At 36.2% G+C, this 13,188-nt stretch overlaps 1 protein-coding gene across 2 annotated transcripts; it reads left to right on the forward strand.

The window, feature by feature from the left end:
* The first annotated feature begins 1,362 nt into the window (after positions 1-1,362).
* Positions 1,363-4,974, forward strand: LOC110935975 (SNAP25 homologous protein SNAP33). 2 transcript variants are annotated; one of them, XM_022178333.2, is made up of 6 exons: positions 1,363-1,539; positions 2,468-3,036; positions 3,889-3,982; positions 4,109-4,242; positions 4,517-4,614; positions 4,700-4,974. In XM_022178333.2, exons 2-6 carry the CDS (start codon positions 2,551-2,553, stop codon positions 4,797-4,799), a joined length of 912 nt encoding a protein of 303 aa, XP_022034025.1. In that variant the 5' UTR covers positions 1,363-1,539; positions 2,468-2,550; the 3' UTR covers positions 4,800-4,974. The 2 variants fall into 2 exon arrangements, with proteins under 2 accessions (XP_022034025.1, XP_022034026.1); XM_022178334.2 differs by having other exon boundaries at positions 2,530-3,036.
* The last annotated feature ends 8,214 nt before the right edge of the window (positions 4,975-13,188 follow it).

A 13,188-nucleotide genomic window follows, 5' to 3' on the forward strand; every position in this document is an offset into this window, starting at 1 on the left:
TAGGTTTCATCTCCCTGTTGTTCTTGAGAGCAAAAAGGCGGATAATAATTAATAGAGTTGGGGATGATTGGGGGGGGGGGGTATGATTGCAGTGGAGGAAATTTGTGGTGAGGGATATAGTTATGGAGGGTGAATGAGGTTGAAGATGATGGTGGTAGTGGATGGGTCCCACATAGATGGTGGGAAAGGGTGATTGGGTGAAGGGTGGATTGGGGACCATACACATAATTAGTTTATATATCTTTTAATATTCAAAGTATTGTTTATTAATTGTAAGGGTAATTTAATAATTTCGTACCAACTTAACTGAGCAAACTAACAGACATCCACTTTGAGGACTATCTGAGTAACAACCGAGCAAATCACAGGGACCGAACATGCTATTTTCAAAAGGTGGGGACTAAAGGTGAAAAATGGCAAATCACAGGGACCATCCGGGCAATTAACTCTATAATTATAAAAGGATAAATTGACAATATTTACAATATGCTATACCTTACACTATGTGTAGTGGTTTGTGTGTAAAATTGTTTGTTAAAGTACTATCTCGGCGCCGGTAGGCAAGGACAAGTGGACCCATTAACTATATCACATTTTTAAATGTGTGTACTGGTTCTAACTAAACTTCAACCACTAATTTATTTTTATATTTAAAATAATAATAATAAGAAATGTGCGGTTGGTTAGATTGTGATTTGCGCCCCACTCTCAAGACGTCAACCTATTAACGAAAGGGATGGCATGAGGCCTATTGGTGCCCCTCATACATTGTTAGCAACCGTTTAACGAAGGTTTGCTGGTGACGTGGAGACCCATTGGCACCCCAATACACCAAGTCTTATATCACGACACTGAGTTTAAAACAAATGTTAATGAAAGGTATCTTCTCGGATACTCGAGATTCTCCGATGCATCAATAGTTGCAACAACTAAGGGGCTATTTTGTTAGCTCTTAATGGTTCATACATCCTACTGGCTCAGCACTTAATGGTTCGGACTGTTTATTTCGCAAGCAGATGTTTAAATGGTTCAAACATTTGTCTCTTAATGGTTAAGACCTCTAATCTGAATTGGTCAGATATTTGCCTTTAAATGATTAATCATTATACCTATTCTTAATGGTTCAGACTTCTTACTAACTGGTTCAGCACTTAACTATTTAAAAGTTGCCAAAAGAATCCCTAAGACTATTACCGAGAGGGATTCAGAGTGCATGAAAATGCAACTACAAGAGTTCGAGGGGTAAGATTTTAATTTTAGGGAGTCATCTTGTGTTTTCATGTAAATTGGAGGACGCAAATTGCATTTAACGGAAAACTTGTTGAATTCAAAACCAAGTCCAATTCAAAATGGAGGTTCTTACGCGCTTGTCGTCTCTTCCATCTCATTTCCTCTTTTCTTCTTCAGTCTTCAAGACATCAAATCCTAGACTCCTTTTCTTGAACCATTCAATTTGCCCAATTGCTTTATATTCCATTTCAATCTCTTCCATATCCTATATCAAACCACTTCTGCACTTGATCCAGAAAAAAATCTCAGGTATTTCCCCCCAAACCTCTCCGATTGTAATTGTATATGCTCTTAATTCATCTGGGTTTCAGTTTCTTTGAAGAATTCTTGCTGTATTTGTTGTTAATTCATGTGGGTTTTAATTTTTGTTTGTTTTCTTGAATCTTCTCTAGGGTTTTGATAAATTGGGGATTTTTTGATGTTCTTGAATCTTTAACCCATAAAGATTTGTTGTAAATGATGGGTTGTTAACTAATTGTTAACTTTGTTTGAGAATAATAAACTGATTAAATAATTGAATTATTGTACCTTAGTTTTTGTTGTAATTCAAAAAGCGCAATGCGCCTTGGTGTACAAAAGGCGCACAGGAGACGCCTCTTGTACATGGGAAGATTTTGTGAATCAGGATGATGTATATATAGCTTTTTAGGTTGTACATATAGGTTATTTGTGTTATAAATCATATATGCGCCTATTTATATCTAAGTTTTAGGTATGTGGTGATAGAAACATCAAACATATAAATTTTACAATTTAAAAAAACTTTCGACTCACGTATGTGAAGCGGTGTGCTTTTGCGCTTTGCGCCATGGCTCCGCGCGGGACCTTATCACCTTTGTAAAACCAAGTTTTGAACAAATATGTCCAAGTAACAGTCTAACATGATGCTTTCCTGTTTACTCTTGCAAACTAAGGTGTTCTTTGGCTTTTTTGGGAGATTCATGGTTCATTTACCACGAAAATTCAACTAAAGTCGGTTAAAATTTTGATGACTGATGATTTTCTTATAATTTTCCTACTAATTATTTCAAGTTCCTGTGATAATAAATTTGAACAGATTATGAATTTGTTAATCCTAGGTACTTTTAATCTTGAAATATCAGGATGTTTGGTAATTTTCTTACGGTTTTCACCTTCATAATCGCATCTAATTCAAGTCCCATTCTTGTTTTTTCAGGAGCCTTGTTTAACTTTTTCGCATATTTCGCTTAATAACTGATTTAACTATAATCAACACAGCAAAACTCAGCAAACTTCAATATGTTTGGGCTCAAGAAACCTCATTTTCACCACAGGATCGCTAAAAACAACTCGGTTGACCCTAACTTGTCTGACAAACATGCTCCAAACCCGTTCGATTCTGATGACGAGTTGGACAAAAAGTCCACCCTAAAACCGTCAAGAACTTCATCTGAACCTACTGTATTGGCCCAAGACTCAAGAGCCGCTCTTTTTGATGACGATGAGGTTAAAGGGTCAGGCTACAAAGTTAGTTACGCGTCGAGAAACAAATACAAAAACGATTTTGTTGATACTGGTGGAATAGAGAACCAAGATGTGCAAGAGTTGGAGCATTATGCTGCGTATAAGGCCGAGGAGACTACAAAAACCGTCAACAGTGCGTTGAAAATTGCAGAAAACATTCGCGAAGATGCCACCAAAACCATGATTACGTTGCATCAACAGGGTGAACAGATCACCCGGACCCACATGACTGCTGCTGATATCGATCAGGATCTTAGCAGGGTATTGCTCTTTTGTTATTAAAATTAAGGGTGGCAAGATAGGTAGGTGGGGCTGCAAACGAACCGAACGAACATAACAGGAACTTGTTCATGTTCGTTTGTTAAGGAAATATATGTGTTCACCAACTGTTCATGAACAGTTACCGAACAAGATTGAATGTTTGCGTTCGTTCAAATGAACGTGTTTGTGTTTGTTTGTTAATTTTAGGTAACGAACGTTCATGAACACAAATGAACACAAACCAAATGGAAACAAGCAAACGCAAACAAGCGTTCATGAACATAAAATATTTAAATAAAATATAAAAACGAAAAACACAAATGAACTATCGAACATAAACAAACACGTTACCGAACGTTCACGAACATAAATGCACGAACGCGGCCTGTGTTCATGTTTGTTATTTAACTAAACGAACGAAATTTCTTGTTCGTGTTTGTTCCTTTATTAAACAAACGAACACAAATGAACTTCCCACCGAACGGTTCACAAACTGTTCACTGAACGTTCGGTTTGTTTGCAGCCTTATAGGCAGGCCTGGGTGGGTCAAAACAGGCTTATATTGAAACGGGTCATTTTTAAGTATGGGTCAAAACAGGTTGGGTTGACCCTAGTTAAGGACTTAAGGCGCAAATTTCATTTCAAGGATGAAGTTTTATGATGGTAATAATCGAAATATTTGAATAAGCCAATGTAGAATGCTGTATGCATTTTACGCTGTTTGACCCGTTCCCTTTCTTCTAATCTTTCTTATATGGCCCGTTTGAGATAATACTCATTTATACTAAGTTAATGGGTCGGATTAAGGTGCCTAAATTTTCATCTAGATTTAAAAGTTATAATCCGATGCAGGGTGAGAAGCTTTTGGGAAGTTTAGGGGGCATATTCTCGAGAACGTGGAAGCCTAAGAAGGGCAGGGCAATTACAGGACCAGTGATCATGAGAGGTGATTAAATATAATACTTGTAAATGTATATTTTTTATATATCTTATGCTTTTTTTGTGATATTTTTGTAAGTTATGAAATGTGATTTTTTATATTATTGTTATTAAGTTTAGATGATTTTTTCAGACGATCCTGCAAGACGAACGGGTGCCCATTTGGAACAAAGAGAAAAACTGGGACTTACAGCAACGCCAACTAAGGGACAGCGGCATTCGAGAACTCCGCCCCATGAACCCACAAACGCTTTACAGAAAGTCAAGGTATGTGAAAGTTTGACTTTTTTTTTTCAGAAGATCCCTAAAAGGTTAAAATATACGCTCCGTGAAAATTGCTTGCCATGACTGACATGACCCATAAACATGTAGTTTGATAACTTGCCTTGAGTGTCTATTTAAATGCCCTCCGTTTGAAACACTAAAAGCGACATTTTAGTTAGAAAGAAAACTGGTTAAATGGGTCGAACGGGTGAAAAGTTGTTGCTTTATAATTTACTTGTTTTTTTTTTTTTTTTTTTTTCATATGTGATTATAACAGTATGAGCAAGCAAAGCAAGATGATGCCCTCTCAGACTTGAGTAATATACTCGGGGAACTTAAGGAAATGGCGGTTGACATGGGTTCAGAGATTGAAAGGTTAGTAAAAAACGTTTTTGTAGGTGTATCGCCATAAGCTGTGTTTGTGTTACATGGTTTACTAAACCAGTTATGATGTCTGCAGGCAAAACAAAGCTCTTAACCCACTTGAAGATGATGTTGATGAGGTCACTTCCCGAGTTAGAGGTGCTAATCAACGTACTCGACGTTTGCTTGGGAAGTAGATTAATGATTCGCGAATTTTACTTGACGCTTACTTCATTCCTAGCTTGTGTGATGTTGATAAACATGTGTATGCCACCATCATTCTTTTGATTGTTTTGATTTGTTAATATAACAAAAACGTAGTCTATTAACATGGCATGCGTTCTTAATTGGTTTTGACTAGAGCTGGTAAAATTGTGTCGTATTGTGTTCAACGGGTTATGTTAAACGTGTCATTTTATTAAACGCTAACACTAACATGTTTAATAAGTTGGTTATACGATGCAAACACCTTTACATGGTTATTACACAATTCACTTAACATGATAAAATAAAAGTTAATTGGTATTTAATTACAAAGTATGTCATTTTGATAAATGGGTTATAAAGTTGTCGTGCTTACCTATTAATATATTTAACATAATAAGTTACGCCTATTATGCGTGTAATATATGGGTTAAGTGGGTTAAACCCATTTTGACATGTTTTTAATCGTGTCGTTAATGTGTCAACCTGTTTATGACCCGAACCCATTTACTTAAAACACTAACCCGTTTAACTTCGTGTCGAATGATGTTGTGTTAAATTGTCAACACTAGTTTTAACCCATTGTCTAGGTTTTGTGTCAAGGTATGTTATGTTGATGAGTTCGATAGAAAATTAGGCATAAAAAGATCAAAGTTTTATATTTTTTTAGTTAACAAACGACTATTCTCTAAAGGGTTATATTTCAAGTGAAACGAACCCACTGATTTCACGCTTTATAATTTTTAGTTAACAAACGACTATTCTCTAAAGGGTCATATTTCAAGTGAAACGAACCCATTGATTTCACGCGGGTTATAAAAATAGGTTGTAATCTTAAAAGTTATGGGTAGTATTATATATCTAGCCATTTTTTTTACCAAACATATGTTGTTAAAACACTCAACACAACCAATGTAGCGAAATAACTATGCTACAAAAGACTTATATGCCAAGATATTCTAAAATTCAAAGTGAGTGAGTCGCAAGCGGGTCACTAGTGGTACGTAGCAAGTGGATCAAATCGAACGTGGGTTGTGAGGGGTGTCGTGTTAAACTTCTCATCGCTACACAAACTCGTTAAGTCTAGTTCGGGTAAATCACTAAATTTTAAAATTTTGACATCTTAAAATTAAGATCACCTTATTATATTTCTTTTAAAAATAGTTCTAGTACAAGCAGGCAGGACCCATAAATGTTCAAACTTACAATAGCAATCGACACTTATGAACTGTCATCAAACCTGCACTTAAGCTACTCCTGCAGCATATCAAGGACTAAATTTCCATATCCAACTGTCTTAACTTCTTTACTTGTACATCCTGCTTTATAAGTTGTACATTTTCTGTCATGTTACATCATGTATAACTTACTTGTTTTAGCAACCTAGAAGAATACAGAAGAGATCACAATATTATACCTTCATATAGAATTCTCACACCCCAAGGCCCCTACTTATTAAATTCAATAACCTGCAGCCTGCAGGAACACCATCATAAACCAATATATGAGTAAACATGACAAACAGTCAAACACCATCACCACCACCACTACTAGCATCATGAAGAGCTCGTTTTCCAGTCATCGGGTCATGGCAGCCGCCTATCTCTGCTGCGTCATTGCATCGTTGCAAGTTCAAGGAATGTTGTCTGTGGATAATCTTGAGGTCAGTCACGATGGTCAACTTTCAACGAGTTCCATCTTTTGTGTTCGCTTAAGATGTCGGCTACTGTACGATACTCTACAACCACAACAGCCTATTCTATCTGAAGAGATGGGTGCAAGATTCGGCTCAGAGAAAAGACTAGTTCCTGGTGGGCCCAACCCTCTCCATAACTAACTAAAGCTCATGTAAATCTAGGCTGAAGCTGATAAATCTTTGTCTTATGTTTCCTGGTAAATCTCTATATATTAATGTAGAAGTTAGGACTTCACAAAAACGTTAGCTCAATGTACTTGGTTTCCTGTGTAAATACATCATTAAAAAGAAAATTTTCTGTTGATGTTGTGTTGTGTACTCCCTACAGAACACAGATCTTGCTTAAGTGGCAATTTTGTGACTTAACAGTTTCCGTAAGTCGTACATACTTATTTAAGAACACAATGACACTTAATTTGTACAGGGTTTGTATCAATACAACACACTTATTCATAAAGTTCAACAACAAAACTTGGGGTATGTGTCTTGAATACATTTCTACACCTCTAACCGCTTAACCAGGAGGTCCTTATCCCAGCAGCAGAGGTGCAACTCATTTGCTACCTTGTTCTCTAGACGTATTCTATCCTTCGTTTAAAAGGAGCGTCACAAAACGTGAGTTGCACACGTCTAGGTAAAACCATATAAGCTTCATTTACGACCAAAAGTTGTGTACTATTTTTTGACCAAAAGCTTTATATAATTTAAACAAATTGAAGGCCTAGAACTGTCTTACCCATGAATCCATGCTTTCACTATTTGATATCTATTATGCTCTACAATCCGTGTTTCAAAAGAATAACCCGATCTTAAACCGAGATACTATCTATCATACAGTATAAAGTGAACTATGCCAAAAAGATAGGTACACAGAGTAACAAGTAAACCAAATTACTGAATCATATTGCAGAAAACTTGGGTAACAGAAGAAACTAAACTGCAATGATCAAAAACCATCAATCTAATCATAAATATCTAGTCAAAGCTTCAAGCTTTTTAAAACCAAGCTATCTATCCCTAGTTCGCTACAGCTCTAGACCTGTACGCTACGTAGCGCGCTATAGCGCTCGCTATTGACAACTATGCTCACGCCACAGCTTTTTGGGACCAAAACGCCTCAGAACACCTCACGCTTTTTTAATCAAAGACTTGAAGTCAACATACTGTCCACATGATTATGCTTATCATGTTGCAAAAAAAAACACAAAATCGTTTAAATCACACAACATTTAAACTAAATGAGTTTGAGTTCCATTTCTGAACTCAGATTTCATTAAGAACATACAATCAATCCAAAATATGTGTTCAAATCATCAATAAATTTATTATTTTTATCACATACTCATGCTGCATAAGCAACTTATTATAACAACATATAGCATCATAAACTATAATCAATCATCCTGAATCACAATATTCACTCTCTATGTATAAACCATTATAAAACCCTAATAACAGAAACAAACACCATTCAAACCAATCAACACTTGATCTCCATGATGCTTTTGACTTCCGGCGAGTACATATGGTACACTAGGGCTTGTCGTTTGGCCACCTGCAGCTGATGATTGCCGTCGGCGAAGGCGGCGGCGACGGAGCTAGGGTTTGTTAGGGTTTTGTTGTGGCGAAATGCGTCGATTGTACGGCGCTTTGTGTACTCTCTGATGTTGTAATCGGAGAATTGACGGGATGATCGGAGGAATGAGCGGAAAAGTGAGAGGATTTGCTTCCGGGAGGGCGGTGGCGCCGCCGTGGCCATTTTGTTCGATGGTGGAAGGGTGGCTGATCGGGTGTTTTTGGGGTTTTGGGTTTCTTTGTGAACAATTTCAAAGTTTAAAATGATCTTTTCCTACCTCTCTACGTCGTCCAAGAGTGTTCAAAAAAAAATTTGTGGCTTGCAATTCGCTCGAAAATAGCTCAGTTTAAAATTGGCTCAGTTGTAAACAAGTCGGCTCGGCTCAGCTCGGTTTGTAAACTAGCCGAGCTCGAGCTAAGCCTGGCTCGGCTCATGAGCCGGTTCGAAAAGGTTTACCATATATATATAGAGAGAGAGAGAGAGGAATTGTAGAATATAAATCCCCTAATCATACATTACATACGCTATCATAATAGCCCTACACGTGTCCCTGATTCAGTTTTCCTACATAAGGGTATATCAAACAATCCATTCAATCAGCATAGGGCAAATTTGACAATTCCTTCAATAAGCAGATCACGAGTTCATTACACCACTATCTCGGTAATTATGAATCGTATCAGTTTAATCGATTCTTGTTTTCAATGGATCCACAGAGCAACACCGGAAAAAACACAGATGTTGATTTTGAAGACGTTGAATTCGTCAGTGAGCATCCCAATAGAAATTAATTTCGCATGTTATTATTTAAACAAATCGCATGTTATAAAAAGCATGAAATACAATTTCGCATGTTATACAATTTCACATGTTTATAATGCCGCATGTTATAAAATTTCACATGTTTATAATATCGCATGTTATAAAATTTCACATGTTTATAATGTCGCATGTTATACAATTTAGCATGTTATACATTTTAGCATGTTATACCATTTAACATATTATACAATGTAGCATGTTATACAATTTAGCATGTTATACAATATACAATTTAGCATGTTATACATTTTAGTATGTTATACAATTTAGCATGTTATACAATATACAATTTTGCATGTTATACATTTTAGCATGTTATACAATTTAGCATGTTATACAATTTCATGTTATACATTTTTGCATGTTGTTTGCATGTTATACAATTTCACATGTTAGTTACAAGTATTCGCATGTTATTTACAAATTCGCATGTTATAGAATTTGTACGTTAGTTACAAGTATTCGCATGTTCGATCTGTGGTCGGTCGTTTTTCTTGCTCTGTTGCTCCCGCACAACTGACATGAACAATCACATCAAAATTTTTATTATTCTAGTAAACATTGCTGTCGATTGGGGATATAATACCTTCCAAAGCTGTTGTAGTTGTCATAATCGTCGAATGAACAATCGATTGGATGAAATCGCACCGGCAGACGTCGATTGGAGAAGAGTCGGTTGGAGAAGTACAAGGGCGGAACCAGAGGGGGGTCAAGAGGGTGCGCTGACCCCCCAGACATAGAAATTTGTAAGATTTTTATATGTATAATCTCATATTTTTCTAGGAAAAAACATGTTTTAGACTCTCTAGTTGTAGCCGGTAGAAAAGTGAGTCTTATGATGACCCTCTGACAGAGAAGTTCTGATTCCGCCACTAGAGAAGAAGAAGGCACCGAACGAAATTACCGGGATTTTGATAGAGGAATTTTCAATTTTATCCTTCGCGGTTGGTTTTATGTATATTAATTTGATTAATTTAATTATATAAATTAATTTCCCAGTGTTCAATAGATAGAAGATCGGATGGCTGGGCTTATCGCGTACATAATATAGGATAAGAGGTATTGTACGTTAACCAACCCCCCCTCTATATATATATATATGTATGTATATAGGGACCGGTTCAAATGAAAACCACCCCCAGTTGCGAGAACCTTAGGAACCCCTCTCCACTAATCAGATAATGACACATATACACTATTATTTTACAGTGTAAAGGGTAATTTAGTTATTTACTCAAACCCTGTCAAATCATCTCTTATGTCACTATTATTTTTGACAAACTTTACATCACATTCAAATCCCCTCATCTATCTCTTTCTCTCAATACCAAACTAATCCAATTCCCCTTCACCACCACTCCGGCACCGCCGCCTACACCCATCTCTCTCTCAAATCACATTTTCCTAACCATTAAATCTCATATCTAACCAGATCTGAATATCTTTCTGCCGGACATTGCTATTTATCGGAACCTTAGGTGGTGGTGGTAGGTAGAGGTGGGTGATGGTGTGGTGAAACTATGACGGGGGTGATGGTTTTGTGACTGGTAGTGGTGGTGTGGGGCAGAGGTGGGTGACGGTGTTGGTGGTGATGGCATTGGGGTTGGTGGTGACTTTCATCGATGGTGGTGTTGGGGTTGGTGACTCTCACCCTATCTCTATCTCGCCTTCTCTAATGCAACTCACTTGATAAGTCCCGCGACCTGAGGTGACTTTCACCCATGTCCGGTGCCGACGACGACATCTCCGGGTTCAACCTTTTGATTGTTGATTGTTTGCGACGGTGACTGATTGCATGTGGTTAGTTCTAAATTTTTGTCATCGATTTTTTTCTTGGCAGTGATAGTTGAAAACATTTTTTCCGACAATTGATGAGGATGGAGTGGCAAGGATGGTGGATGGTATGTTTTGACCTGCAACCCACTTGCAGCCATGATTTTTGGAAACTTTGAGCCAAACCCTGGTTTTTCAAGATCCACGATGGTTTTGATTTTTTGTTGGTTTTTATATTTGGTCGATGATGATAAGTATTAACTTATCTGAGACATCTGTGAGTCCTGATTTTGGTTGAGTTTGTTTGTTAAGATTCTGAAATTTCGTAAACCCGAAATCAGGGTCGGGTTGGAGTTGATTCTGATGTTGTTGATGATTCTGATGTTGTTTAGATCTTGGGTTAATTCACTACTAGATTTGATTTCAAACTTTAGATATTGGGTTAATTGGGGGATAAGTGATATCAGTCTTTTATCTTTTATCTGGGGAATTCAAAATGGCTGAGGGTGGTCAAAGTCAAAGTTAAACCGGGGTGTAAAAAAATTTTCAACATGGGCGTAAAAAAAGTTTAAACTTTTTTAACATGGGCGTAACGTAAGTTTTTTTACAACCGGGGCATAAAAATTTTTCAACCGGGGGTGTGGTTAAAAAAAATTTACAACTGTGGTGTAAAATTTATGTTTGGTGTAAATTTTACAACCGGGGTGTAAAAAGAGTTTATAACCGGGGTGTAAAAAAATTTAAAAGCAGAGCGTAAAAAAATTTAATTTTTTTTAACATGGGCGTAACGTAATTTTTTTACAACCGGGGCGTAAATTTTACAACCAGGTTGTAAAAAATGTTTATAACCGGGGCTTAAAAAAATTTAAACCAGTGCGTAGAAAAAGTTTAATTTTTTTTAACATTGGCGTAACGTAATTTTTTTACAATCGGGGCGTAAAAAAAATTTCAACCGAGGGGTGGGGGTTAAAAAAATCTGTTGTTGGATATTTAATAAAATATTAACATGATTTATTGGATATGTTTGTTGGATATAGGGCTGCAAACGAACCGAACAAACACGAACAAGACCTTGTTCGTGTTCGTTTGTTAAGAAATATATGTGTTCGCGAACCGTTCACGAACACTTATCGAACGAGATTTTATGTTCGTGTTCGTTTGTTAAGGAAATGAACTTGTTCGTGTTCGTTTGTGTTTGTTTGTTAATTTTAGGCAACGAACAAAAACGAACCTTGACGAACACAAATGAGCACAAACTAATGTTCATAAACACAAATGGAAACAAACGAACACAAACAATCGTTCATGAACAAAATATATAATACACCGACACTTATTAGATATTTAATTTGTCGGAATTTTGAAGTATTTAAATAAATATAAAAACTAAAAACACTAATGAACTATCGAACACAAACGAATACGTTACCGAACGTTCACGAACATAAATGAACGAACACGATCTCTGTTCATGTTTGTTCATTTAACTAAACGAACGAAATTTCTTGTCCGTGTTCGTTTGTTTAATAAATGAACGAACACAAACGAACTTCCCGCCGAACGGTTCACGAACTGTTCGCCGAACGTTTGGTTCGTTAAGATATCTATTAAAAAATGTTGTTGGATATTTAATAAAATGTTAAAAAAATCTGTTGTTGGATAAGCAAATAAGACAAAAAAGTAAAAGAAGGAGAGAGAATGTACACAAAATAACAAATGACTAAAGTACTCTTATGACAATAAAATATTAATAAGCAAATAAGACAAAAAGATTTTAACATGTGTTTTATATCCCTTTAATCTCAACCATCAGACACAAAAGATCAATGGTGGATAAGTGGTTCATACGGTTCTCGCAACTGGGGGTGGTTTTTCATTTTAACTTATCCCGATATATATATAGTCACAACTTGTTTGGCTTAAGTATGATTTGAAGAAAATGAACTATGTGACTTGAGTAAAATTTTCAAAATACAAGGTGACGAAGGCTTAAGTTAGTAAATAATACATTATATCCTTCACTTGTTTTTGTCCCGCCTCGCTCAGAAGACAAAAACTAAGGGAATATCTCCCCTATAAAATAAGGCAAAGACAATATACAAAGTGTATTAATTAGTTATACTTGCATATTTAGTTATTTGGTTATATTACATTGCAATTATGGCCCTTAGTCTATGAAGAGTTTCATCTTTAAGTATGGCTGCAAATGAACCGAACGAACACGAACGAGATCTTGTTCATGTTCGTTTGTTAAAGAATATATGTGTTCACAAACGGTTCATGAACACTTACCGAACGAGATTTTATGTTCATGTTCGTTTGTTAAGGAAATAAACTTGTTCATGTTTGTTTGTTAATTTTAGGTAACAAATGAACGTTGATGAATAAAAATGGAAACAAACAAACACAAACACACGTTCATGAATAGATCATATAATACACTAACACTTATTAAATATTTTATTTGTCAGGATCTTGTAATATTTAAATAAAGATAAAAACAAAACACTAATGA

The sequence above is a fragment of the Helianthus annuus genome, chromosome 4 (assembly GCF_002127325.2).
Source record: "Helianthus annuus cultivar XRQ/B chromosome 4, HanXRQr2.0-SUNRISE, whole genome shotgun sequence".
In the NCBI taxonomy this organism is placed as follows: Eukaryota; Viridiplantae; Streptophyta; class Magnoliopsida; order Asterales; family Asteraceae; genus Helianthus; species Helianthus annuus.